We start from the raw sequence: 26,679 nt of genomic DNA, 5'->3' as shown, positions 1-26,679 counted from the left end.
TAAGTCGCTTTGGATAAAATCGTCAGCTAAATGACATGAAATGTAATGTAATATAATGAGGCGTTCAAGTTCAAAAGTGATATTAATCCAGAAACATTAGATATGATAAAACAAATATTTATAATTAAAATACATTTAGCTGATAATGCATACATTTATTTGTGTTGGAGTATTTTCATTGAGTTGTGGAAGTACTTTTATTGAAGTGTCTAAATGACTTGCTCTTAATTTATTGTAATTTAATTGTAATCCCTTTTGAAAGAAACTCACACTCTCAGGCGACATCCTGTCCACGAGGGGGCGCTCTGTCGCAGAGCACAACCATGACGACGCATCTGAAGAAGGTTGAAAATAAAATGATTGACACCTCGTTGCTCCAAAGAGAACCCAGAGAGAGACCTCTCGGCCAATCAGATGAACACATTTACCTAGTGTGGGCGGGACCGGAAGTACCCGTTCAGACGCCTTTTTAAAATTCGCTGTTGACAGAACCAGTCAGCCGGTTCCGCTCTCCAGAAACCTTAAAACACGGTTGGAAACATTCAATCAACCGACACGTCAATTCTATTTAATTGTATTTATGTTGTTGTGTTTGTGAAGACGCCGCTTGTCGTTCACGCGTGACTCGTGACGCGTGCTCAGCCGCTGCTTCCTGCGCGTCGGAAGCTCGTTTCCAACGCGTTCGCGTCCCCCCCCGCACGGTTCCGGTACCGCCATCATGGGCGAGGTGGAGCTCTCCTGCCGGGCCTACGTGAAGATGTACCTGCACGCGTGTCTCTTTCCGCGGTGCGGCATCAACGGGCTGCTGCTGTCCTCCGGCTCGGCAGGGGGCGCTGTCTGCGTGACGGACTGCGTGCCGCTGCTGCACTCCCACCTGCCTCTGGCCCCCATCAGCCAGCTGGCCCTCACACAGGTAGGACAGGTGTGCTGGAGGAAGTATTTATGTCCTTTACTGAAGTAAAGTACTACTGGAGCAAGTATTTATGTCCTTTACTGAAGTAAAGTACTACTGGAGGAAGTATTTATGTCCTTTATTGAAGTAAAGTACTGCTGGAGGAAGTATTTATGTCCTTTATTGAAGTAAAGTACTGCTGGAGGAAGTATTTATGTCCTTTACTGAAGTAAAGTACTACTGGAGCAAGTATTTATGTCCTTTACTGAAGTAGAAGTACTGCTGGAGCAAGTATTTATGTCCTTTACTGAAGTAAAGTACTACTGGAGCAAGTATTTATGTCCTTTACTGAAGTAGAAATACTGCTGGAGGAAGTATTTATGTCCTTTACTGAAGTAAAGTACTACTGGAGGAAGTATTTATGTCCTTTACTGAAGTAGAAGTACTGCTGGAGGAAGTATTTATGTCCTTTACTGAAGTAGAAATACTGCTGGAGGAAGTATTTATGTCCTTTACTGAAGTAGAAATACTGCTGGAGGAAGTATTTATGTCCTTTACTGAAGTAAAGTACTGCTGGAGGAAGTATTTATGTCCTTTACTGAAGTAGAAATACTGCTGGAGGAAGTATTTATGTCCTTTACTGAAGTAGAAATACTGCTGGAGGAAGTATTTATGTCCTTTACTGAAGTAGAAATACTGCTGGAGGAAGTATTTATGTCCTTTACTGAAGTAGAAGTACTGCTGGAGGAAGTATGTATGTCCTTTACTGAAGTAAAGTACTGCTGGAGGAAGTATTTATGTCCTTTACTGAAGTAGAAGTACTGCTGGAGCAAGTATTTATGTCCTTTACTGAAGTAGAAGTACTGCTGGAGCAAGTATGTATGTCCTTTACTGAAGTAAAGTACTGCTGGAGGAAGTATTTATGTCCTTTACTGAAGTAAAGTACTGCTGGAGCAAGTATTTATGTCCTTTACTGAAGTAGAAGTACTGCTGGAGGAAGTATTTATGTCCTTTACTGAAGTAGAAGTACTGCTAGAGGAAGTATTTATGTCCTTTACTGAAGTAGAAGTACTGCTGGAGGAAGTATTTATGTCCTTTATTGAAGTAGAAGTACTGCTGGAGCAAATATTTATGTCCTTTACTGAAGTAGAAGTACTGCTGGAGGAAGTATTTATGTCCTTTACTGAAGTAGAAATACTGCTGGAGGAAGTATTTATGTCCTTTACTGAAGTAGAAGTACTGCTGGAGGAAGTATTTATGTCCTTTACTGAAGTAGAAGTACTGCTGGAGGAAGTATTTATGTCCTTTATTGAAGTAGAAGTACTGCTGGAGCAAGTATGTATGTCCTTTACTGAAGTAAAGTACTGCTGGAGCAAGTATTTATGTCCTTTACTGAAGTAAAGTACTGCTGGAGCAAGTATTTATGTCCTTTACTGAAGTAGAAGTACTGCTGGAGGAAGTATTTATGTCCTTTACTGAAGTAGAAGTACTGCTAGAGGAAGTATTTATGTCCTTTACTGAAGTAAAGTACTGCTGGAGCAAGTATTTATGTCCTTTACTGAAGTAGAAGTACTGCTGGAGCAAGTATTTATGTCCTTTACTGAAGTAGAAGTACTGCTAGAGGAAGTATTTATGTCCTTTACTGAAGTAAAGTACTGCTGGAGCAAGTATTTATGTCCTTTACTGAAGTAGAAGTACTGCTGGAGGAAGTATTTATGTCCTTTACTGAAGTAGAAGTACTGCTGGAGGAAGTATTTATGTCCTTTATTGAAGTAGAAGTACTGCTGGAGCAAGTATTTATGTCCTTTACTGAAGTAAAGTACTGCTGGAGGAAGTATTTATGTCCTTTACTGAAGTAGAAGTACTACTGGAGGAAGTATTTATGTCCTTTACTGAAGTAGAAGTACTGCTGGAGCAAGTATTTATGTCCTTTACTGAAGTAGAAGTACTGCTGGAGCAAGTATTTATGTCCTTTACTGAAGTAGAAATACTGCTGGAGGAAGTATTTATGTCCTTTACTGAAGTAGAAATACTGCTAGAGGAAGTATTTATGTCCTTTACTGAAGTAGAAGTACTGCTGGAGCAAGTATTTATGTCCTTTACTGAAGTAGAAGTACTACTGGAGCAAGTATTTATGTCCTTTACTGAAGTAGAAGTACTGCTGGAGCAAGTATTTATGTCCTTTACTGAAGTAAAGTACTGCTGGAGCAAGTATTTATGTCCTTTACTGAAGTAAAGTACTGCTGGAGCAAGTATTTATGTCCTTTACTGAAGTAGAAGTACTGCTGGAGCAAGTATTTATGTCCTTTACTGAAGTAAAGTACTGCTGGAGGAAGTATTTATGTCCTTTACTGAAGTAGAAGTACTGCTGGAGGAAGTATTTATGTCCTTTACTGAAGTAAAGTACTGCTGGAGGAAGTATTTATGTCCTTTACTGAAGTAGAAGTACTGCTGGAGCAAGTATTTATGTCCTTTACTGAAGTAAAGTACTGCTGGAGCAAGTATTTATGTCCTTTACTGAAGTAAAGTACTACTGGAGCAAGTATTTATGTCCTTTACTGAAGTAGAAGTACTGCTAGAGGAAGTATTTATGTCCTTTACTGAAGTAGAAGTACTGCTGGAGCAAGTATTTATGTCCTTTACTGAAGTCGAAGTATTTATGTCCTTTACTGAAGTAAAGTACTACTGGAGCAAGTATTTATGTCCTTTACTGAAGTAGAAGTACTGCTAGAGGAAGTATTTATGTCCTTTACTGAAGTAAAGTACTGCTGGAGCAAGTATTTATGTCCTTTACTGAAGTAAAGTACTGCTGGAGCAAGTATTTATGTCCTTTACTGAAGTAGAAGTACTGCTGGAGCAAGTATTTATGTCCTTTACTGAAGTAAAATACTGCTAGAGGAAGTATTTATGTCCTTTACTGAAGTAAAGTACTGCTGGAGCAAGTATTTATGTCCTTTACTGAAGTAAAGTACTGCTGGAGCAAGTATGTATGTCCTTTACTGAAGTAGAAGTACTGCTGGAGGAAGTATTTATGTCCTTTACTGAAGTAAAGTACTGCTGGAGGAAGTATTTATGTCCTTTACTGAAGTAGAAGTACTGCTGGAGGAAGTATTTATGTCCTTTACTGAAGTAGAAGTACTTATGTCCTTTACTGAAGTAGAAGTATTTATGTCCTTTACTGAAGTAAAGTACTGCTGGAGGAAGTATTTATGTCCTTTACTGAAGTAAAGTACTGCTGGAGCAAGTATTTATGTCCTTTACTGAAGTAAAGTACTACTGGAGCAAGTATTTATGTCCTTTACTGAAGTCGAAGTATTTATGTCCTTTACTGAAGTAAAGTACTACTGGAGCAAGTATTTATGTCCTTTACTGAAGTAGAAGTACTGCTAGAGGAAGTATTTATGTCCTTTACTGAAGTAAAGTACTACTGGAGCAAGTATTTATGTCCTTTACTGAAGTAGAAGTACTTATGTCCTTTACTGAAGTAGAAGTACTTATGTCCTTTACTGAAGTCAAAGTATTTATGTCCTTTACTGAAGTAAAGTACTGCTGGAGGAAGTATTTATGTCCTTTACTGAAGTAGAAGTACTTATGTCCTTTACTGAAGTAGAAGTATTTATGTCCTTTACTGAAGTAGAAGTATTTATGTCCTTTACTGAAGTAGAAGTATTTATGTCCTTTACTGAAGTAGAAGTACTGCTAGAGGAAGTATTTATGTCCTTTACTGAAGTAAAGTACTGCTGGAGGAAGTATTTATGTTCTTTATTGAAGTAGAAGTACTGCTAGAGGAAGTATTTATGTTCTTTATTGAAGTAGAAGTACTGCTAGAGGAAGTATTTATGTCCTTTACTGAAGTAAAGTACTGCTGGAGCAAGTATTTATGTCCTTTACTGAAGTAGAAGTACTGCTGGAGCAAGTATTTATGTCCTTTACTGAAGTCGAAGTATTTATGTCCTTTACTGAAGTAAAGTACTACTGGAGCAAGTATTTATGTCCTTTACTGAAGTAGAAGTACTGCTAGAGGAAGTATTTATGTCCTTTACTGAAGTAAAGTACTGCTGGAGCAAGTATTTATGTCCTTTACTGAAGTAAAGTACTGCTGGAGCAAGTATTTATGTCCTTTACTGAAGTAGAAGTACTGCTGGAGCAAGTATTTATGTCCTTTACTGAAGTAAAATACTGCTAGAGGAAGTATTTATGTCCTTTACTGAAGTAAAGTACTGCTGGAGCAAGTATTTATGTCCTTTACTGAAGTAAAGTACTGCTGGAGCAAGTATTTATGTCCTTTACTGAAGTAGAAGTACTGCTGGAGGAAGTATTTATGTCCTTTACTGAAGTAAAGTACTGCTGGAGGAAGTATGTATGTCCTTTACTGAAGTAGAAGTACTGCTGGAGGAAGTATTTATGTCCTTTACTGAAGTAAAGTACTGCTGGAGGAAGTATTTATGTCCTTTACTGAAGTAGAAGTACTGCTGGAGGAAGTATTTATGTCCTTTACTGAAGTAGAAGTACTTATGTCCTTTACTGAAGTAGAAGTATTTATGTCCTTTACTGAAGTAAAGTACTGCTGGAGGAAGTATTTATGTCCTTTACTGAAGTAAAGTACTGCTGGAGCAAGTATTTATGTCCTTTACTGAAGTAAAGTACTACTGGAGCAAGTATTTATGTCCTTTACTGAAGTCGAAGTATTTATGTCCTTTACTGAAGTAAAGTACTACTGGAGCAAGTATTTATGTCCTTTACTGAAGTAGAAGTACTGCTAGAGGAAGTATTTATGTCCTTTACTGAAGTAAAGTACTACTGGAGCAAGTATTTATGTCCTTTACTGAAGTAGAAGTACTTATGTCCTTTACTGAAGTAGAAGTACTTATGTCCTTTACTGAAGTCAAAGTATTTATGTCCTTTACTGAAGTAAAGTACTGCTGGAGGAAGTATTTATGTCCTTTACTGAAGTAGAAGTACTTATGTCCTTTACTGAAGTAGAAGTATTTATGTCCTTTACTGAAGTAGAAGTATTTATGTCCTTTACTGAAGTAGAAGTATTTATGTCCTTTACTGAAGTAGAAGTACTGCTAGAGGAAGTATTTATGTCCTTTACTGAAGTAAAGTACTGCTGGAGGAAGTATTTATGTTCTTTATTGAAGTAGAAGTACTGCTAGAGGAAGTATTTATGTTCTTTATTGAAGTAGAAGTACTGCTAGAGGAAGTATTTATGTCCTTTACTGAAGTAGAAATACTGCTGGAGGAAGTATTTATGTCCTTTACTGAAGTAAAGTACTACTGGAGCAAGTATTTATGTCCTTTACTGAAGTAGAAGTACTGCTGGAGGAAGTATTTATGTCCTTTACTGAAGTAGAAGTACTTATGTCCTTTACTGAAGTAGAAGTATTTATGTCCTTTACTGAAGTAGAAGTATTTATGTCCTTTACTGAAGTAGAAGTACTGCTAGAGGAAGTATTTATGTTCTTTACTGAAGTAAAGTACTGCTGGAGGAAGTATTTATGTTCTTTATTGAAGTAGAAGTACTGCTAGAGGAAGTATTTATGTTCTTTATTGAAGTAGAAGTACTGCTAGAGGAAGTATTTATGTCCTTTATTGAAGTAGAAGTACTGCTAGAGGAAGTATTTATGTTCTTTATTGAAGTAGAAGTACTGCTAGAGGAAGTATTTATGTTCTTTATTGAAGTAGAAGTACTGCTAGAGGAAGTATTTATGTTCTTTATTGAAGTAGAAGTACTGCTAGAGGAAGTATTTATGTTCTTTACTGAAGTAAAGTACTGCTGGAGGAAGTATTTATGTTCTTTATTGAAGTAGAAGTACTGCTAGAGGAAGTATTTATGTTCTTTATTGAAGTAGAAGTACTGCTAGAGGAAGTATTTATGTTCTTTATTGAAGTAGAAGTACTGCTAGAGGAAGTATTTATGTTCTTTATTGAAGTAGAAGTACTGCTAGAGGAAGTATTTATGTTCTTTACTGAAGTAAAGTACTGCTGGAGGAAGTATTTATGTTCTTTATTGAAGTAGAAGTACTGCTAGAGGAAGTATTTATGTTCTTTATTGAAGTAGAAGTACTGCTAGAGGAAGTATTTATGTTCTTTATTGAAGTAGAAGTACTGCTAGAGGAAGTATTTATGTCCTTTATTGAAGTAGAAGTACTGCTAGAGGAAGTATTTATGTTCTTTATTGAAGTAGAAGTACTGCTAGAGGAAGTATTTATGTTCTTTACTGAAGTAAAGTACTACTGGAGCAAGTATTTATGTCCTTTACTGAAGTAGAAGTACTGCTAGAGGAAGTATTTATGTCCTTTACTGAAGTAAAGTACTACTGGAGGAAGTATTTATGTCCTTTACTGAAGTAGAAGTACTTATGTCCTTTACTGAAGTAGAAGTACTTATGTCCTTTACTGAAGTCAAAGTATTTATGTCCTTTACTGAAGTAAAGTACTACTGGAGCAAGTATTTATGTCCTTTACTGAAGTAGAAGTACTGCTGGAGGAAGTATTTATGTCCTTTACTGAAGTAGAAGTACTTATGTCCTTTACTGAAGTAGAAGTACTTATGTCCTTTACTGAAGTCAAAGTATTTATGTCCTTTACTGAAGTAAAGTACTGCTGGAGGAAGTATTTATGTCCTTTACTGAAGTAGAAGTACTTATGTCCTTTACTGAAGTAGAAGTATTTATGTCCTTTACTGAAGTAGAAGTACTGCTAGAGGAAGTATTTATGTCCTTTACTGAAGTAGAAGTACTGCTAGAGGAAGTATTTATGTCCTTTACTGAAGTAAAGTACTGCTGGAGGAAGTATTTATGTTCTTTATTGAAGTAGAAGTACTGCTAGAGGAAGTATTTATGTTCTTTATTGAAGTAGAAGTACTGCTAGAGGAAGTATTTATGTCCTTTACTGAAGTAGAAATACTGCTGGAGGAAGTATTTATGTCCTTTACTGAAGTAAAGTACTACTGGAGCAAGTATTTATGTCCTTTACTGAAGTAGAAGTACTGCTGGAGGAAGTATTTATGTCCTTTACTGAAGTAGAAGTACTTATGTCCTTTACTGAAGTAGAAGTACTTATGTCCTTTACTGAAGTCAAAGTATTTATGTCCTTTACTGAAGTAAAGTACTGCTGGAGGAAGTATTTATGTCCTTTACTGAAGTAGAAGTACTTATGTCCTTTACTGAAGTAGAAGTATTTATGTCCTTTACTGAAGTAGAAGTATTTATGTCCTTTACTGAAGTAGAAGTATTTATGTCCTTTACTGAAGTAAAGTACTGCTGGAGGAAGTATTTATGTTCTTTACTGAAGTAAAGTACTGCTGGAGGAAGTATTTATGTTCTTTATTGAAGTAGAAGTACTGCTAGAGGAAGTATTTATGTTCTTTATTGAAGTAGAAGTACTGCTAGAGGAAGTATTTATGTTCTTTATTGAAGTAGAAGTACTGCTAGAGGAAGTATTTATGTTCTTTATTGAAGTAGAAGTACTGCTAGAGGAAGTATTTATGTTCTTTACTGAAGTAAAGTACTGCTGGAGGAAGTATTTATGTTCTTTATTGAAGTAGAAGTACTGCTAGAGGAAGTATTTATGTTCTTTATTGAAGTAGAAGTACTGCTAGAGGAAGTATTTATGTTCTTTATTGAAGTAGAAGTACTGCTAGAGGAAGTATTTATGTTCTTTATTGAAGTAGAAGTACTGCTAGAGGAAGTATTTATGTTCTTTATTGAAGTAGAAGTACTGCTAGAGGAAGTATTTATGTTCTTTATTGAAGTAGAAGTACTGCTAGAGGAAGTATTTATGTTCTTTACTGAAGTAAAGTACTGCTGGAGGAAGTATTTATGTTCTTTATTGAAGTAGAAGTACTGCTAGAGGAAGTATTTATGTTCTTTATTGAAGTAGAAGTACTGCTAGAGGAAGTATTTATGTTCTTTATTGAAGTAGAAGTACTGCTAGAGGAAGTATTTATGTCCTTTATTGAAGTAGAAGTACTGCTAGAGGAAGTATTTATGTTCTTTATTGAAGTAGAAGTACTGCTAGAGGAAGTATTTATGTTCTTTATTGAAGTAGAAGTACTGCTAGAGGAAGTATTTATGTTCTTTATTGAAGTAGAAGTACTGCTAGAGGAAGTATTTATGTTCTTTATTGAAGTAGAAGTACTGCTAGAGGAAGTATTTATGTCTTTACTTCATCTCGCCGGCCTCAGGTGGACGTGTGGTGTTCACAGACGCAGCAAAGGATTGTGGGATACTACCAAGCCAACGCCTGCGTGTCAGACAGCAGGTGAGTCCCTCGTCGTCCTCAGGTGTTCGGTCCCGTTTCCTCTTCGGTAAAGATCGTTCTCTCTCCGTCCCGCAGCCCGACTCCGTGTGCGCTGAAGATCGCCGACAAGATCTCAGAGCAGTTCGACAACGCGGTCCTGTTGATGGTGAGCGACTCCCCGTCGGCTCGCCGGGCGACTTCCCGCCGGGCGACTTCCCGACGCCTCGACTTCCCGACGGCTCGCCGGGCGACTTCCCGACGGGCGACTTCCCGACGGCTCGACGGGCGACTTCCCGTCGGCTCGCCGGGCGACTTCCCGACGGCTCGCCGGGCGACTTCCCGACTTCCCGCCGGGCGACTTCCCGACGCCTCGACTTCCCGACGCCTCGACGGGCGACTTCCCGACGCCTCGACTTCCCGACGCCTCGACTTCCCGACGGCTCGCCGGGCGACTTCCCGACGCCTCGACGGGCGACTTCCCGACGCCTCGACGGGCGACTTCCCGACGGCTCGATGGGCGACTTCCCGTCGGCTCGCCGGGCGACTTCCCGTCGGCTCGCCGGGCGACTTCCCGACGGCTCGCCGGGCGACTTCCCGACACCTCGACGGGCGACACCTCGACGGGCGACTTCTCGAAGGGCGACTTCTCGAAGGGCGACGTCCCGTCAGGGCGACTTCCCGACACCTTGACGGGCGACTTCCCGACACCTTGACGGGCGACTTCCCGTCGGCTCGCCGGGCGACTTCCCGACGGCTCGCCGGGCGACTTCCCGACACCTCGACGGGCGACTTCTCGAAGGGCGACTTCTCGAAGGGCGACTTCTTGATGGGCGACTTCCCGTCAGGGCGACTTCCCGACGGGGCGACTTCCCGACACCTCGACGGGCGACTTCTCGAAGGGCGACTTCTCGAAGGGCGACTTTTTGATGGGCGACTTCCCGACGGCTCGCCGGGCGACTTCCCGACGCCTCGACGGGCGACTTCCCGACGCCTCGACGGGCGACTTCCCGACGCCTCGACTTCCCGACGGCTCGCCGGGCGACTTCCCGACGCCTCGACGGGCGACTTCCCGACGCCTCGACGGGCGACTTCCCGACGCCTCGACGGGCGACTTCCCGACGCCTCGACGGGCGACTTCCCGACGCCTCGACGGGCGACTTCCCGACGGCTCGATGGGCGACTTCCCGTCGGCTTGCCGGGCGACTTCCCGTCGGCTCGCCGGGCGACTTCCCGACGGCTCGCCGGGCGACTTCCCGACACCTCGACGGGCGACACCTCGACGGGCGACTTCTCGAAGGGCGACTTCTCGAAGGGCGACTTCCCGTCAGGGCGACTTCCCGACACCTTGACGGGCGACTTCCCGACACCTTGACGGGCGACTTCCCGTCGGCTCGCCGGGCGACTTCCCGACGGCTCGCCGGGCGACTTCCCGACACCTCGACGGGCGACTTCTCGAAGGGCGACTTCTCGAAGGGCGACTTCTTGATGGGCGACTTCCCGTCAGGGCGACTTCCCGACGGGGCGACTTCCCGACACCTCGACGGGCGACTTCTCGAAGGGCGACTTCTCGAAGGGCGACTTTTTGATGGGCGACTTCCCGACGGCTCGCCGGGCGACTTCCCGACGCCTCGACGGGCGACTTCCCGACGCCTCGACGGGCGACTTCCCGACGGCTCGCCGGGCGACTTCCCGACGCCTCGACGGGCGACTTCCCGTCGGCTCGACGGGCGACTTCCCGTCGGCTCGCCGGGCGACTTCCCGACGGCTCGCCGGGCGACTTCCCGACTTCTCGAAGGGCGACTTCTCGAAGGGCGACTTCTTGACGGGCGACTTCCCGTCAGGGCGACTTCCCGACACCTTGACGGGCGACTTCCCGTCGGCTCGCCGGGCGACTTCCCGACGGCTCGCCGGGCGACTTCCCGACACCTCGACGGGCGACTTCTCGAAGGGCGACTTCTCGAAGGGCGACTTCTCGAAGGGCGACTTCTTGACGGGCGACTTCCCGACGGGCGACTTCTCGAAGGGCGACTTCTTGACGGGCGACTTCTTGACGGGCGACTTCTTGACGGGCGACTTCCCGACGGGGCGACGGGCGACTTCCCAACAGCTTGACGGGCGACTTCCCGACACCTCGACGGGCGACTTCCCAACAGCTTGACGGGCGACTTCTCGACGGGCGACTTCCCGACAGCGCGACTTCCCAACGGGCGACAGCGCGACTTCCCAACGGGCGACAGCACGACTTCCCGACAGAAACAACAGCCAACGTTTCTTCTGCTTCGCTCCACAGCTGGACGGCGGCAAGATGACCGCTGACTATCGGCTTCCGCCCATCGTCGTGTACGAGCGCAGAGATTCAAGATGGCTGCTCAAAGACAAGCACACGTGAGCGGGTTTTTAAAAAAATGGGTTACAATTCAACTGTTGATGTTGTGATCTGAAGCCACTCTGCTTTCCAATAATTGAGTGAATGTGACCCTTGACCCCCCCCCCCCCCCCCCCCCAGCATCATGCTGCGGCACTGGGAGGAGACTCAGGCCATCGCCGGCCAGATGCTGGAGTCCGGCGATCAGGCGCTTTTGGTGGATTTCGACAGCCACTTGGACGACATCACGAAGGACTGGACCAATCAGAAGCTCAACAGCAAGATCGCCGAGCTCGCCTCGCCGGCCAACGGCAACATCTAGAGGAGGAGGAGGAGGAGGAGGAGGAGGAGGAGGAGGAGGAGGAGGAGGAGGAGGAGGAGGAGGAGGCCCAGATGCCCGCCGACCCCTCAACGTGCGCTTTTTACGACACGTACACAAGTTTCTGTTTAATCTTTTAATGCATAATACAGAACATGCATGAATAACATATTTACAGCCTGGTAGCCCCCCCCCCTCCCCCCCAAGTGTGCCTTGTGCTCCAACAGCCCTCTGATTTAAAGGAAAAAATCACCGTAACATCTTTTTTTAATACTTATTAATATTATAATGCACTTGTGTTGTTTGTTTTTTTTTGTTACGTTATTATTATTATTCCTACATATTTCTTAAGCTCCAGGAGGTGGACAAAATAACAGAAACGCCGTACAATACAAAACGTTCTGCAGTAAAAACAAAGGTTTTTAATCGCGCTTCATGTCCGGTCCCCGTTTCAGTGTCGCGCTAATCAAATAAAATATTTGGGTAACTCTGACTGCCTCTATTTGGCTTCATAGAATTTGTAAATAGTAAATGATTAATAAAGTGCAACAGCACTGAACTGTTGTTGTTGACTCCTTGTTGCTTACTTTACTCTTCCGTACCAACGATGGCAAAAACATTGCAACTGTAAAAACACTGAACCCCAAATCCTCACATGACAATAATAAAATGCAGATGAGTGAAGGTTGGATTCTTCCTTTAAAGTCATAAAAGACTAAATAAATGTTCCGACTACAAAGGAATGAAGCGTGAAGAATACAACGATCGTCGGTTACTTCAAAGAAACGTGAACATTAGTGCATATTTTCTACTCTACTGAGCCGCGTTATGATGCGGTTCCCTTTATTTCACCGTAACACGAATATTTTGGCGAGTGACAGAGTTAAAGCCAAAGGACGAGGTTTATATATATATATATATATTATAATGTGCAGTAGTATAAACACAACGTCATCAGCTAAGCGCAGTGGTTCCCAACCTTCTTTAGCCCTAAAACTATCCAGTAATTCACAGGAATAAAAGCTCAATCTTCCCGGTCCTCGTCCTCTTGACCCCGCAGCCGATTAGTCTGGAATGTCCCAAAAAGAAAACCCGAATGTGACATAAAAAGATTGATTGATTATCAAAACGGCTGCCGCTCCTCAGTGTTGGCCGGCTTGTAGTGCTTCCAGTGCACCAGCTAATCTACCTTCATTAAAAAAGTGTTTTTCATAAGTGCATACGAGCTGTCAGGGCCGGGCGATAAAAGACGAAGAAAACATAATTAACACACACGCCAGAGGCTCTTATTTTGAAATCTTTTTTTTTTTAAAGGGACGATGATGCCTTCAAGGCGATAAGTATGTCGACGTATCGCTCGGCCCCGTATGCTCTTACTTTGAAAGAATGGCTCGTCTCTTATTTTGTAAGGGTCAAAGTGGTCGCGGTCTCCGAGTCCGTCGGCACGGCGACCAGGTTGAGCGTTATCTCTCCCAGTGGAGACTCGCTGGCCAGAGACTGGAGGATGTTGATGGAGTCGAGGAGCGACTGGGCGTCCTGGAGCTGCTGCTCGGCCCACGGGAAGCCGATCTGAGGAGGGGAGGCCTTCGTTACTGTTGTTGTTGTTGTTGTTGTTGTTTACCGGCACCAAACTGGGTCACGCGCACCTTTTTGTTGACGTCAAAGTTTAGTTTCTGTGTTGCTTTAATTTGGTAATATTCTTAAAATGATTTAAACCAATTGATATTTGTTCTTCTTATAAAAGAATAAATAAATTATTAAACTTTTCCTTGAAATTAAAATAGGTTTGACAATAGTTTTAAATAATTAAATACAAGTGTAAGTAATTAACTATTTTTTAAAGTAAATAATCATTTAAGTAAGTAATGATTAATGAATAGTTTTTGAGTATTAATAACAAACGTTTTGAGTATTAATAACAAACGTTTTGAGTATTTAATAATAGTTTTAAGTTGGTAATGATTAATTAACACTAGCTTTGAGTAATTAATAATTAACACATTTTAAGTAATTAATAATAGTTTAAAGTATTTAATAATAGTTGGTAATGATTCATTAAGAACAGTTTTAAGAAATTAATATTTTCAAGTTAATGATTAACAATATTTTCAAGTAATTCATCATTAATTCATAATAGTTCTTGAGTATAGATTAATTAACAATAGTACTAATAGTAACAGTTGTAATTCATTAATAATAATTACCTAAATTATTAGGTAGTTAGTTATAAATAATAAAAAGGTTTTCTTTCTTTTCAACCTCCGAAAGTAGAATTTTAGTGTAATTATAGCGATTAATTATTAATAACGTACATTTACCTGAACTATGATGAGTTTGATTGACGGGTCCTCGGCGTCGTTGAGTTCTTCTCCGAAACAAAGCGTGACGCCGCACTGCGGAGGCTCGCCGCCATTCAGCCGGTACAGGTCGAGTTCTGAAGATAATAATAATAATAATAATAAAGAGTTAAATGCATCATTCACTGTGCTGAGGTCAGACGAGATATCACCTGAAATCTATTGAATGATGAATCTGAGAATGTTTTGACATTCTTAAATTAACAGTTTGCACTAGATATGTGTATTAAATTGTAAATAAATAGTAAAGTCGGACGTTTAAAATAAAAAGATCCATGAAATAAACGTCTTCTAACAAGCTCACGCTGCTTGAAGGCGTCTTTGCTGAAGAGCATCGCCGGCTCCTTGTTCCTCTCCATCTTGTGCGGCCCGGCCGTGGCGCCGTGCGGCCCCGTCCAGAACACCCGGCCCCGGCAGAAGCGCTTGCCGTACACGCCGTGCCGCGTGGCGGTCAGCACCACCCCCTTCTCCATGAAGGGCAGCAGCGTGAGCAGCGCCTGGCTCTCCGGGCCGGCCGGCAGCGAGGAGGGCGGCTCCGGCAGCGGGATGCGCGGGAACCGCCCCTCGAGGACGGCCGGCGTGGGCGGAGCTGCAGTGATTGGCAGGTACGCTATCCGGACGTCGCTGCTCTGGATCTGACGTTGTAGAACCTCGTGGCCTAAATAATGAACCACCACGTTGAAGGAGTCCTGAACTGGAGAGACACAGAGATTGGGGGAGGGGGGAAGTCAAGAAACCTTTCAAAATAAAAGGTCAAATAATGTAGTTCAGATACAGACTAAATATTTCTTTTGTCAGGCATTGCACTCAAACCTAACCCTTCTTTAAACAGTTGTTGTCCAACAGTCGTTCATCACAGCCAGAAGCTGTAAAGAACGTCATTATCCTCAGACTTTCATCTTCCCAACGGTCCTTGAACACAACATGTGCAACGAACGCTTCAGTCAGGAAAATGAGCCAAAACAAATCTTAAAACTTCTTCGGCTGAGACCAAAAACTGTATGTTGGTCTGAACGTCAGGCGGCTAAACTCAGAGAGGAGGGGCAGTTAAAATGTGCATGTCAATGTGCATGTTTCAATGTGCATAGGTTAATGTGCATGGTTCAATGTGCATGGTTCAATGTGCATAGGTCAATGTGCATGGTTCAATGTGCATGTTTCAATGTGCATAGGTCAATGTGCATGGTTCAATGTGCATAGGTCAATGTGCATGGTTCAATGTGCATAGGTCAATGTGCATGGTTCAATGTGCATGGTTCAATGGGCATAGGTCAATGTGCATGGTTCAATGTGCATGGTTCAATGTGCATGTTTCAATGTGCATGTTTCAATGTGCATAGGTCAATGTGCATGGTTCCAATGTGCATGGTTCAATGTGCATATGTCAATGTGCATGGTTCAATGTGCATGTTTCAATGTGCATAGGTCAATGTGCATGGTTCAATGTGCATGGTTACAATGTGCATGGTTCAATGTGCATGGTTCAATGTGCATAGGTCAATGTGCATATGTCAATGTGCATATGTCAATGTGCATGGTTCAATGTGCATGTCAATGTGCATGTTTCAATGTGCATATGTCAATGTGCATGGTTCAATGTGCATAGGTCAATGTGCATGGTTCAATGTGCATGGTTCAATGTGCATATGTCAATGTGCATGGTTAAATATGCATGGTTCAATGTGCATATGTCAATGTACATGGTTCAATGTGCATGTTTCAATGTGCATAGGTCAATGTGCATGTTTCAATGTGCATAGGTCAATATGCATGGTTCAATGTGCATGGTTCAATGTGCATAGGTCAATGTGCATGTTTCAATGTGCATAGGTCAATGTGCATGGTTCAATGTGCATGGTTCAATGTGCATGGTTCAATGTGCATAGGTCAATGTACATGGTTCAATGTGCATGGTTCAATGTGCATGGTTCAATGTGCATAGGTCAATGTACATGGCTCAATGTGCATATGTCAATGTGCATGGTTCAATGTGCATGGTTCAATGTGCATATGTCAATGTGCATGGTTCAATGTGCATAGGTCAATGTACATGGTTCAATGTGCATGGTTCAATGTGCATAGGTCAATGTACATGGCTCAATGTGCATATGTCAATGTGCATATGTCAATGTGCATGGTTCAATGTGCATGGTTCAAGGTTCAATGTACATGGTTCAATGTACATGGTTCAATGTGCATGGTTCAATGTACATGGTTCAATGTACAAGGTTCAATGTACATGGTTCAATGTACATGGTTCAATGTGCATGGTTCAATGTGCATAGGTCAATGTACATGGCTTAATGTGCATATGTCAATGTGCATATGTCAATGTACATGGTTCAATGTGCATGGTTCAAGGTTCAATGTACATGGTTCAATGTACATGGTTCAATGTGCATAGTTCAATGTGCATGGTTCAATGTACATGGTTCAATGTACATGGTTCAATGTCCACTAAAGACGTGTTCTAGTTCTCTCTCCTTCTCGTCGTCATGGTTCTGTTTCCATAGAGGAGCAGGACTTTTATTTTGAAGGGAAAGACGAGAGCACCAAGATAATAAAGTTTCTCACCTCCAGCCGGAGCGTCGAAGCTCTCCTCGATCCGAACGTCCAACCGGATCTCATCGACTGCAGGCAGAGACGGTTCTTCACTATAGATTCATTAACAATACTAATAGTAACAGTTGTAATTCATTAATAATAATTACCTAAAGTATTAGGTAGTTTAAGTTAGTATTGATTAACAATAAATAATAAAAAGGTTTTCTTTCAAATAAATGTAGTTACACAACTTGAATCTCCGAAAGTCGAATTTTAGTGTAATTATAGCGACTCATTAATTATTAATAACGTACATTTACCTGAACTATGGTCCATGCCAACGTGTGCTTTGTGGGCGGGTTCAGGAGCACGGCGGTCCAACTCACCGGGTTCTGTCTGCACGCCGCTCCACCACAGAGGCTTAAAATAAGACACTTAATGTTTATCATGAGCATGTCATTCAGAAAATACATCAATTCTGAAATAAATAAATGAGGCAATTAATGTAGTATTTTTTTTTATTTCTTTTTTATCTCGGGGGATTTTCATTTAATAATTACACATGTAATAATTTATTTATTCTTTTATTTATTAAGTCTACATTTATTTATTTATATATACGGGGACTTTAACGTAATAACTCCACATTTATTCACTTATTATTTCAGGGGTATTTTATTTATTTATTTATCTCAGGCGGCTTTTATTTAATAATACCACATGTAATCATTTATTTATTCTTTTATTTAATAAGTACATGTATTTATTTATATATACGGGGACTTTAACGTAATAACTCCACGTTTATTCACTTATTATTTCAGGGGTATTTTATTTATTTATTTATCTCAGGGGGCTTTTATTTAATAATACCACATGTAATAATTTATTTATTCTTTTATTTAATAAGTACATGTATTTATTTATACACGGGGACTTTAACGTAATAACTCCACATTTATTCACTTATTATTTCAGGGGTATTTTATTTATTTATTTATCTCAGGGAGCTTTTATTTAATAATACCACATGTAATAATTTATTTATTCTTTTATTTATTAAGTCTACATTTATTTATTTATATACGGGGACTTTAACGTAATAACTCCACATTTATTCACTTATTATTTCAGGGGTATTTTATTTATTTATTTATCTCAGGGGGCTTTTATTTAATAATACCACATGTAATAATTTATTTATTCTTTTATTTATTAAGTCTACATTTATTTATTTATATATACAGGGACTTTAACGTAATAATTCCACATTTATTCACTTATTATTTCAGGGGTATTTTATTTATTTATTTATCTCAGGGAGCTTTTATTTAATAATACCACATGTAATAATTTATTTATTCTTTTATTTATTAAGTCTACATTTATTTATTTATATATACAGGGACTTTAACGTAATAATTCCACATTTATTCACTTATTATTTCAGGGGTATTTTATTTATTTATTTATCTCAGGGGGCTTTTATTTAATAATACCACATGTAATAATTTATTTATTCTTTTATTTGTTAAGTCTACATTTATTTATTTATATATACGGGGACTTTAACGTAATAATTCCACATTTATTTCCCGGCTTATATTCAAATATAACATATTCAGACTGACGTGTACGTATTGCCTCATTTATTTATTTCTGGATTCACTTCACAGGTATTTATGTGTTTCATGTAGTCGATGCAGCTGCATGTGGTCAATATGAAGTATCATAAGAACAGAACTCACCAGCTGAGAGCCGACCTCCTCCATCTTGATCTGCTTCGGCCGGTCGACGTCGCTGCTCTCCGATTGGCTGCTGCTGCTGCTGCTCCTCCTCCTCCTCCTCGCCTTCGGCCTCTTGGCGGCCTTCGCTCTGGGCTTCTTCTCAGCGACCGCCACGCCTGTGCAGAGGAACCGTCACTGGTTTTCTCCCAGTAGAACCCGCCGGTCCCAGCCTCGACTGGTGCACATACGCTGTCTCTAATCTCTCCAGCAGGATATTTAATAAATGATCAAACGGCGTCTGTACTTTGACCTTTTCTCACCGGGGTCAGCGAGTGTTACGCAAGACCTGGCGGAGGACTGAACAGTTATAAGAGGACAGTAATTAATGATCGATAACGAGTTCTGACTTTGATTGTTTTTGTTGTTTTCACATCTGGAAGAGGAAGTTACCGTCGACCTCTTTTCTTATCGTTTAGTGTCATTATTTAAGTAGTAGTAAAATCCCACTTTTCTCAGGGCTTCAAACGTCTCGTTTTGATCCTAAAAACACGAAAATGTATAATTAATAATGTTTTAAAACTGAGCTCGTATCTCAGCCGTATGGAGGAGGTGCTCGTATCTCAGCCGTGTGGAGGAGGTGCTCGTATCTCAGCCGTGTGGAGGAGGTGCTCGTATCTCAGCCGTGTGGAGGAGGTGCTCGTATCTCAGCCGTGTGGAGGAGGTGCTCGTATCTCAGCCGTGTGGAGGAGGTGCTCGTATCTCAGCCGTGTGGAGGAGGTGCTCGTATCTCAGCCGTGTGGAGGAGGTGCTCGTATCTCAGCCGTGTGGAGGAGGTGCTCGTATCTCAGCCGTATGGAGGAGGTGCTCGTATCTCAGCCGTATGGAGGAGGTGCTCGTATCTCAGCCGTGTGGAGGAGGTGCTCGTATCTCAGCCGTGTGGAGGAGGTGCTCGTATCTCAGCCGTATGGAGGAGGTGCTCGTATCTCAGCCGTGTGGAGGAGGTGCTCGTATCTCAGCCGTGTGGAGGAGGTGCTCGTATCTCAGCCGTGTGGAGGAGGTGCTCGTATCTCAGCCGTATGGAGGAGGTGCTCGTATGTCAGCCGTATGGAGGAGGTGCTCGTATGTCAGCCGTATGGAGGAGGTGCTCATATCTCAGCCGTGTGGAGGAGGTGCTCGTATCTCAGCGGTATGGAGGAGGTGCTCGTATCTCAGTCGTATGGAGGAGGTGGTCGTATGAAGGAGGTGGTCGTATGTCAGCCGTGTGGAGGAGGTGGTCGTATCTCAGCCGTGTGGAGGAGGTGCTCGTATCTCAGCCGTGTGGAGGAGGTGCTCGTATCTCAGCCGTATGGAGGAGGTGCTCGTATCTCAGCCGTGTGGAGGAGGTGCTCGTATCTCAGCCGTGTGGAGGAGGTGCTCGTATCTCAGCCGTATGGAGGAGGTGCTCGTATGTCAGCCGTATGGAGGAGGTGCTCGTATGTCAGCCGTATGGAGGAGGTGCTCATATCTCAGCCGTGTGGAGGAGGTGCTCGTATCTCAGCCGTGTGGAGGAGGTGCTCGTATCTCAGCCGTATGGAGGAGGTGCTCGTATCTCAGCCGTGTGGAGGAGGTGCTCGTATCTCAGCCGTATGGAGGAGGTGCTCGTATGTCAGCCGTATGGAGGAGGTGCTCGTATGTCAGCCGTATGGAGGAGGTGCTCATATCTCAGCCGTATGGAGGAGGTGCTCGTATCTCAGCCGTGTGGAGGAGGTGCTCGTATCTCAGCCGTATGGAGGAGGTGCTCGTATGTCAGCCGTATGGAGGAGGTGCTCGTATGTCAGCCGTATGGAGGAGGTGCTCATATCTCAGCCGTGTGGAGGAGGTGCTCGTATCTCAGCCGTGTGGAGGAGGTGCTCGTATCTCAGCCGTGTGGAGGAGGTGCTCGTATCTCAGCCGTGTGGAGGAGGTGCTCGTATCTCAGCCGTGTGGAGGAGGTGCTCGTATCTCAGCCGTATGGAGGAGGTGCTCGTATCTCAGCCGTGTGGAGGAGGTGCTCGTATCTCAGCCGTGTGGAGGAGGTGCTCGTATCTCAGCCGTGTGGAGGAGGTGCTCGTATCTCAGCCGTGTGGAGGAGGTGCTCGTATCTCAGCCGTGTGGAGGAGGTGCTCGTATCTCAGCCGTGTGGAGGAGGTGCTCGTATCTCAGCCGTGTGGAGGAGGTGCTCGTATCTCAGCCGTATGGAGGAGGTGCTCGTATCTCAGCCGTATGGAGGAGGTGCTCGTATCTCAGCCGTGTGGAGGAGGTGCTCGTATCTCAGCCGTGTGGAGGAGGTGCTCGTATCTCAGCCGTGTGGAGGAGGTGCTCGTATCTCAGCCGTGTGGAGGAGGTGCTCGTATCTCAGCCGTGTGGAGGAGGTGCTCGTATCTCAGCCGTGTGGAGGAGGTGCTCGTATGTCAGCCGTATGGAGGAGGTGCTCGTATGTCAGCCGTATGGAGGAGGTGCTCGTATGTCAGCCGTATGGAGGAGGTGCTCATATCTCAGCCGTGTGGAGGAGGTGCTCGTATCTCAGCGGTATGGAGGAGGTGCTCGTATCTCAGTCGTATGGAGGAGGTGGTCGTATGAAGGAGGTGGTCGTATGTCAGCCGTGTGGAGGAGGTGGTCGTATCTCAGCCGTGTGGAGGAGGTGCTCGTATCTCAGCCGTGTGGAGGAGGTGCTCGTATCTCAGCCGTATGGAGGAGGTGCTCGTATCTCAGCCGTGTGGAGGAGGTGCTCGTATCTCAGCCGTGTGGAGGAGGTGCTCGTATCTCAGCCGTATGGAGGAGGTGCTCGTATGTCAGCCGTATGGAGGAGGTGCTCGTATGTCAGCCGTATGGAGGAGGTGCTCGTATCTCAGCCGTGTGGAGGAGGTGCTCGTATCTCAGCCGTGTGGAGGAGGTGCTCGTATCTCAGCCGTATGGAGGAGGTGCTCGTATCTCAGCCGTGTGGAGGAGGTGCTCGTATCTCAGCCGTATGGAGGAGGTGCTCGTATGTCAGCCGTATGGAGGAGGTGCTCGTATGTCAGCCGTATGGAGGAGGTGCTCATATCTCAGCCGTATGGAGGAGGTGCTCGTATCTCAGCCGTGTGGAGGAGGTGCTCGTATCTCAGCCGTATGGAGGAGGTGCTCGTATGTCAGCCGTATGGAGGAGGTGCTCGTATGTCAGCCGTATGGAGGAGGTGCTCATATCTCAGCCGTGTGGAGGAGGTGCTCGTATCTCAGCCGTGTGGAGGAGGTGCTCGTATCTCAGCCGTGTGGAGGAGGTGCTCGTATCTCAGCCGTGTGGAGGAGGTGCTCGTATCTCAGCCGTATGGAGGAGGTGCTCGTATGTCAGCCGTATGGAGGAGGTGCTCGTATGTCAGCCGTATGGAGGAGGTGCTCATATCTCAGCCGTATGGAGGAGGTGCTCGTATCTCAGTCGTATGGAGGAGGTGGTCGTATGAAGGAGGTGGTCGTATGTCAGCCGTGTGGAGGAGGTGGTCGTATCTCAGCCGTGTGGAGGAGGTGCTCGTATCTCAGCCGTGTGGAGGAGGTGCTCGTATCTCAGCCGTGTGGAGGAGGTGCTCGTATCTCAGCCGTATGGAGGAGGTGCTCGTATCTCAGCCGTGTGGAGGAGGTGCTCGTATCTCAGCCGTGTGGAGGAGGTGCTCGTATCTCAGCCGTGTGGAGGAGGTGCTCGTATCTCAGCCGTATGGAGGAGGTGCTCGTATCTCAGCCGTGTGGAGGAGGTGCTCGTATGTCAGCCGTGTGGAGGAGGTGCTCGTATCTCAGCCGTATGGAGGAGGTGCTCGTATCTCAGCCGTGTGGAGGAGGTGCTCGTATCTCAGCCGTGTGGAGGAGGTGCTCGTATCTCAGCCGTGTGGAGGAGGTGCTCGTATGTCAGCCGTGTGGAGGAGGTGCTCGTATCTCAGCCGTGTGGAGGAGGTGCTCGTATCTCAGCCGTGTGGAGGAGGTGCTCGTATCTCAGCCGTGTGGAGGAGGTGCTCGTATCTCAGCCGTGTGGAGGAGGTGCTCGTATCTCAGCCGTGTGGAGGAGGTGCTCGTATCTCAGCCGTATGGAGGAGGTGCTCGTATCTCAGCCGTGTGGAGGAGGTGCTCGTATGTCAGCCGTGTGGAGGAGGTGCTCGTATCTCAGCCGTATGGAGGAGGTGCTCGTATCTCAGCCGTGTGGAGGAGGTGCTCGTATCTCAGCCGTGTGGAGGAGGTGCTCGTATCTCAGCCGTGTGGAGGAGGTGCTCGTATGTCAGCCGTGTGGAGGAGGTGCTCGTATCTCAGCCGTGTGGAGGAGGTGCTCGTATCTCAGCCGTGTGGAGGAGGTGCTCGTATCTCAGCGGTATGGAGGAGGTGCTCGTATCTCAGTCGTATGGAGGAGGTGGTCGTATGAAGGAGGTGGTCGTATCTCAGCCGTGTGGAGGAGGTGCTCGTATCTCAGCCGTGTGGAGGAGGTGCTCGTATCTCAGCGGTATGGAGGAGGTGCTCGTATCTCAGTCGTATGGAGGAGGTGGTCGTATGAAGGAGGTGGTCGTATCTCAGCCGTGTGGAGGAGGTGCTCGTATCTCAGCCGTGTGGAGGAGGTGCTCGTATGTCAGCCGTGTGGAGGAGGTGCTCGTATGTCAGCCGTGTGGAGGAGGTGCTCGTATCTCAGCCGTGTGGAGGTGGTGCTCGTATCTCAGCCGTGTGGAGGAGTGAAATGCACTGAAGGATGAGTGAAGCCCTGATAGCCCCGCCCCCTGACCCCTGACCCCCGGGGGGCTCACCTTGCTCGCTGACGGGGACCAGCCGGTACACCTTGTAGGGCTCCGAGATGTCCAGCTGCGCCCGCTCCATCACCTCCGTGAACTCGGGGCTCTTGTTGAGGGCGCAGCGCAGCCGGGTCTTCCAGGTGGCCGCGCTGTCATGGCCGCCGCCCGTCGGCTTGCCCTTGAACTCGGCCCACGCCTGAGAGAGAGAGAGAGAGGGGTCACGGAGGGGTCACGGTTCAAACCATCTTCTCAAGGGACTCTTTGGGGAACTAGAAATCCCGAACCTTGAAGATGGCGGCGTCCTCGTCCTGGCGGAAGTCCTGCTTCCCCGCGTGCTTCCACGGGATGCGGAACATTGTCTTGGAGTCGTCGTCCCACACGACTCCGGCGTACTTCCCCCCGCTCACCTGCAACCAGGTCAACTTCTCTGAGCCACGATGTATATATAATACATTCATACATTTAAATATATATATATATACATTGTTTTAAAGATATTTATTTATATATATAACAAAAATATATTTATATAATAAAAATAGATATAAATATATTTATACATATATAAAATTATGTTTTTTATATATACAGTATATATATATACAAATATATATTTATATATATATATTTAAAAGATATTTATTTATATAAAGAATATATATATTTATATTTTTAAAAATATATAATATATATTTAAAAAATATATACATATATATATAAAATATATATATAATCTATGAATATATTCAATAATAAATATCAGACCTCCAACCTCTAACCAATTAATTGATTGATCACAGTTCAATACTTTAACTAAAATGATACTGAGATACTTTTATTGAAGGAACATTGTACTGTTACAGAGTATTTGTACTGTGGTATTAGTACTAAAGTATTTGTACTGTGGTATTAGTACTAAAGTATTTGTACTGTGGTATTAGTACTAAAGTATTTGTACTGTGGTATTAGTACTAAAGTATTTGTACTGTGGTATTAGTACTAAAGTATTTGTACTGTGGTATTAGTACTAAATACTTTCACTACCTTTGAAGAATATTGTTGTTTGGTGTCACTAGAGAACATTTGGTATCTCTTTTCCTTTCCTTCCCCCCCTCACTCGGACTCTCTGCACGTGCACACACAACGGACACACACACACACACACACACACACACACACACACTCACACACTCACCTGTTCGACGATCCACGAGCGCAGTTTGCGGGTGGACCGGATCCTCCCCGCTGCCATGACTCCTTTCGGAGTAAACAGGAAACAACAGTAAACAACCCGCGCGTCGTTACGCACGTATTACGCACGTCACGACGCGTTAATAACACGTTAATAACACTTTATTCACGACACCGACAATCATAATAGTGCAGAATATTACTTTGAAAAGTGTAATTCACTCGTGTTGGTGTGAATGCGGATGTTTCGCCTCGTGTGTGGGGAGGGGGGTGGGGGGGGGGGTGCAGTTTCAGCTCGAGACCAACACAAAGAAACAATAAACAAACAACAACAACAATAAACCGCTCCGGTTCTAAAAGCGGTGCCTTCTGGGAACGTGAATGTCTTCTCACCGGTTAAACACAGCCAGCTGGATGAGGAAGTCGGCTGAGTTTCGGTCCCCTGGTTTCCTGCGCGGCTCTGCGGACTGAAGCGGCCCCTCTCCGGCTGCTCTCCGGCTGCTCTCCGCTCTGCGGTCCGGACCCGCTGCCGAGCAGGCGCTCCTTTTCCCAGAAGTCACGTGACTTTAGAGAAACGCTCTGCGGGCCGGCCGCCAGGGGGCGACAACGCTCACAGATATATATCAATATTTATGTATATATTTAAATATATATATATAAATATTTATATATATATTTAAATATATATATATATTTAAATATATATATATATAAATATTTATATATATATTTAAATATATATATATATTTAAATATATATATTTAAATATATATATATATAAATAAATATTTATATATATAAATATATATTTAAATATATATATAAATATTTATATATATATATATAAATATTTATATTATAATATATATATATATATATATATAATATATTTTATATATATAGTATATATATAGACACATTATCCAGTAATAGAATAACTATTCAGATACTAATACCACACTGAGAAAATACCCAATACAAATAAAAGGCCTGCAATAATGTACGTAATCAGCAAAATGTAGTTAAAGTTAAAGTATTGATTAATCAGTAAAAAGTGGTAAGAGGTAGATATTGTATTTTTTACTGTACTACATGTTTCCGAGAGCTTTGAAAGATTTAACAATACATAAATCTAATAAATGTTGATGTACTATTTTAGGTTAAACTACAAGCAGTATTTAAAGTCATTACAATTACATTTAAGTTTTTCATGTGTTAAGGTCCTTAAATACTTTGTTTATGCTTTTATATTAATAACCATAATACCTATAATACACCGTAAAATGCTTTGGTCGCAGGACGTATCGTTATGTACCCCGAAAACACGAAAAACTGATTAAGGCACGATCGTATTAAATGAATCAAAAACAAAAATCAGAAATGTATTAATGAAAGTTGGTGAAGCTCGTTTTAACATTTAAAGTAAATAACATTTAAATCTGAATGGTAGTAAAGTTGGAGTATAAATTACAGAGTAGAAAATAGAAATACAGCACCACCCAATGTAGGATTACAAAGTACAGTAAGTTTAGAAAGAAATGTGAATAAACTGATGTTAGACGGGTTAAAGTCAATAAATCCACACTTCAAAATAATCATTTATTTATTTATATTAAACAAAAATGACAAAACAGAACACATGAATATTCGTACACTTTAGATTTTTTTGTGCTATTATTTCTGTTTGTATTTGTTTCAGTTTTATTCATAAAATTTTGCCCATAAATCTTCAAACATACATTTCCAACAAGATAAAATCAACAAACGGTCATATTTGTAAAAATATCCAACTCCATATCTCAAATAAAGTCCTTTAATATTTTTTGAAAGATCTTCATGATCAGTTAATCACAATGATCAACGAGGAAAAGACAACAAATCAGCTTCCACTGTGTTAATGTTCCTTATTGTTGTTTAATGTTCTTTATTGTTGTTTAATGTTCCTTATTGTTGTTTAATGTTCTTTATTGTTGTTTTAATGTTCCTTATTGTTGTGTTAATGTTCCTTATTGTTGTTTAATGTTCCTTATTGTTGTTTAATGTTCTTTATTGTTGTTTAATGTTCCTTATTGTTGTTTAATGTTCTTTATTGTTGTTTTAATGTTCCTTATTGTTGTGTTAATGTTCCTTATTGTTGTTTAATGTTCCTTATTGTTGTTTAATGTTCTTTATTGTTGTGTTAATGTTCCTTATTGTTGTTTAATGTTCTTTATTGTTGTTTTAATGTTCCTTATTGTTGTGTTAATGTTCCTTATTGTTGTTTAATGTTCCTTATTGTTGTTT

General features: G+C 43.1%; 2 protein-coding genes across 7 annotated transcripts; one reads left to right on the top strand and one right to left on the bottom strand.

Moving 5' to 3' along the window:
• The first annotated feature begins 459 nt into the window (after nucleotides 1–459).
• Nucleotides 460–12,386, top strand: emc9 (ER membrane protein complex subunit 9). Its single transcript, XM_034560138.1, has 5 exons — nucleotides 460–913; nucleotides 9,083–9,159; nucleotides 9,235–9,304; nucleotides 11,429–11,523; nucleotides 11,645–12,386. Exons 1-5 carry the CDS (start codon nucleotides 719–721, stop codon nucleotides 11,823–11,825), a joined length of 618 nt encoding a protein of 205 aa, XP_034416029.1. The 5' UTR covers nucleotides 460–718; the 3' UTR covers nucleotides 11,826–12,386.
• irf9 (interferon regulatory factor 9) lies at nucleotides 12,097–24,940 on the bottom strand. Of its 6 annotated transcripts, none has more exons than XM_034560121.1 (10): nucleotides 24,789–24,940; nucleotides 24,400–24,461; nucleotides 23,489–23,611; nucleotides 23,220–23,400; nucleotides 18,472–18,626; nucleotides 17,044–17,143; nucleotides 16,754–16,810; nucleotides 14,484–14,873; nucleotides 14,141–14,256; nucleotides 12,097–13,391 (listed from the first exon to the last, which is right to left on the bottom strand). In XM_034560121.1, exons 2-10 carry the CDS (start codon nucleotides 24,454–24,456, stop codon nucleotides 13,221–13,223), a joined length of 1,350 nt encoding a protein of 449 aa, XP_034416012.1. In that variant the 5' UTR covers nucleotides 24,457–24,461; nucleotides 24,789–24,940; the 3' UTR covers nucleotides 12,097–13,220. The 6 variants fall into 6 exon arrangements, 4 of the variants coding, with proteins under 4 accessions (XP_034416012.1, XP_034416009.1, XP_034416011.1 ...); XM_034560118.1 differs by having other exon boundaries at nucleotides 12,129–13,391; nucleotides 14,135–14,256; nucleotides 17,038–17,143; nucleotides 24,789–24,936; XM_034560120.1 differs by having other exon boundaries at nucleotides 12,129–13,391; nucleotides 17,038–17,143; nucleotides 24,789–24,936.
• Nucleotides 24,941–26,679: the final 1,739 nt, after the last annotated feature.

Source organism: Cyclopterus lumpus, chromosome 20 (genome assembly GCF_009769545.1).
Source record: "Cyclopterus lumpus isolate fCycLum1 chromosome 20, fCycLum1.pri, whole genome shotgun sequence".
NCBI classification, from domain to species: domain Eukaryota; kingdom Metazoa; phylum Chordata; class Actinopteri; order Perciformes; family Cyclopteridae; genus Cyclopterus; species Cyclopterus lumpus.
This window is presented reverse-complemented; position numbering and strand designations above follow the sequence as displayed.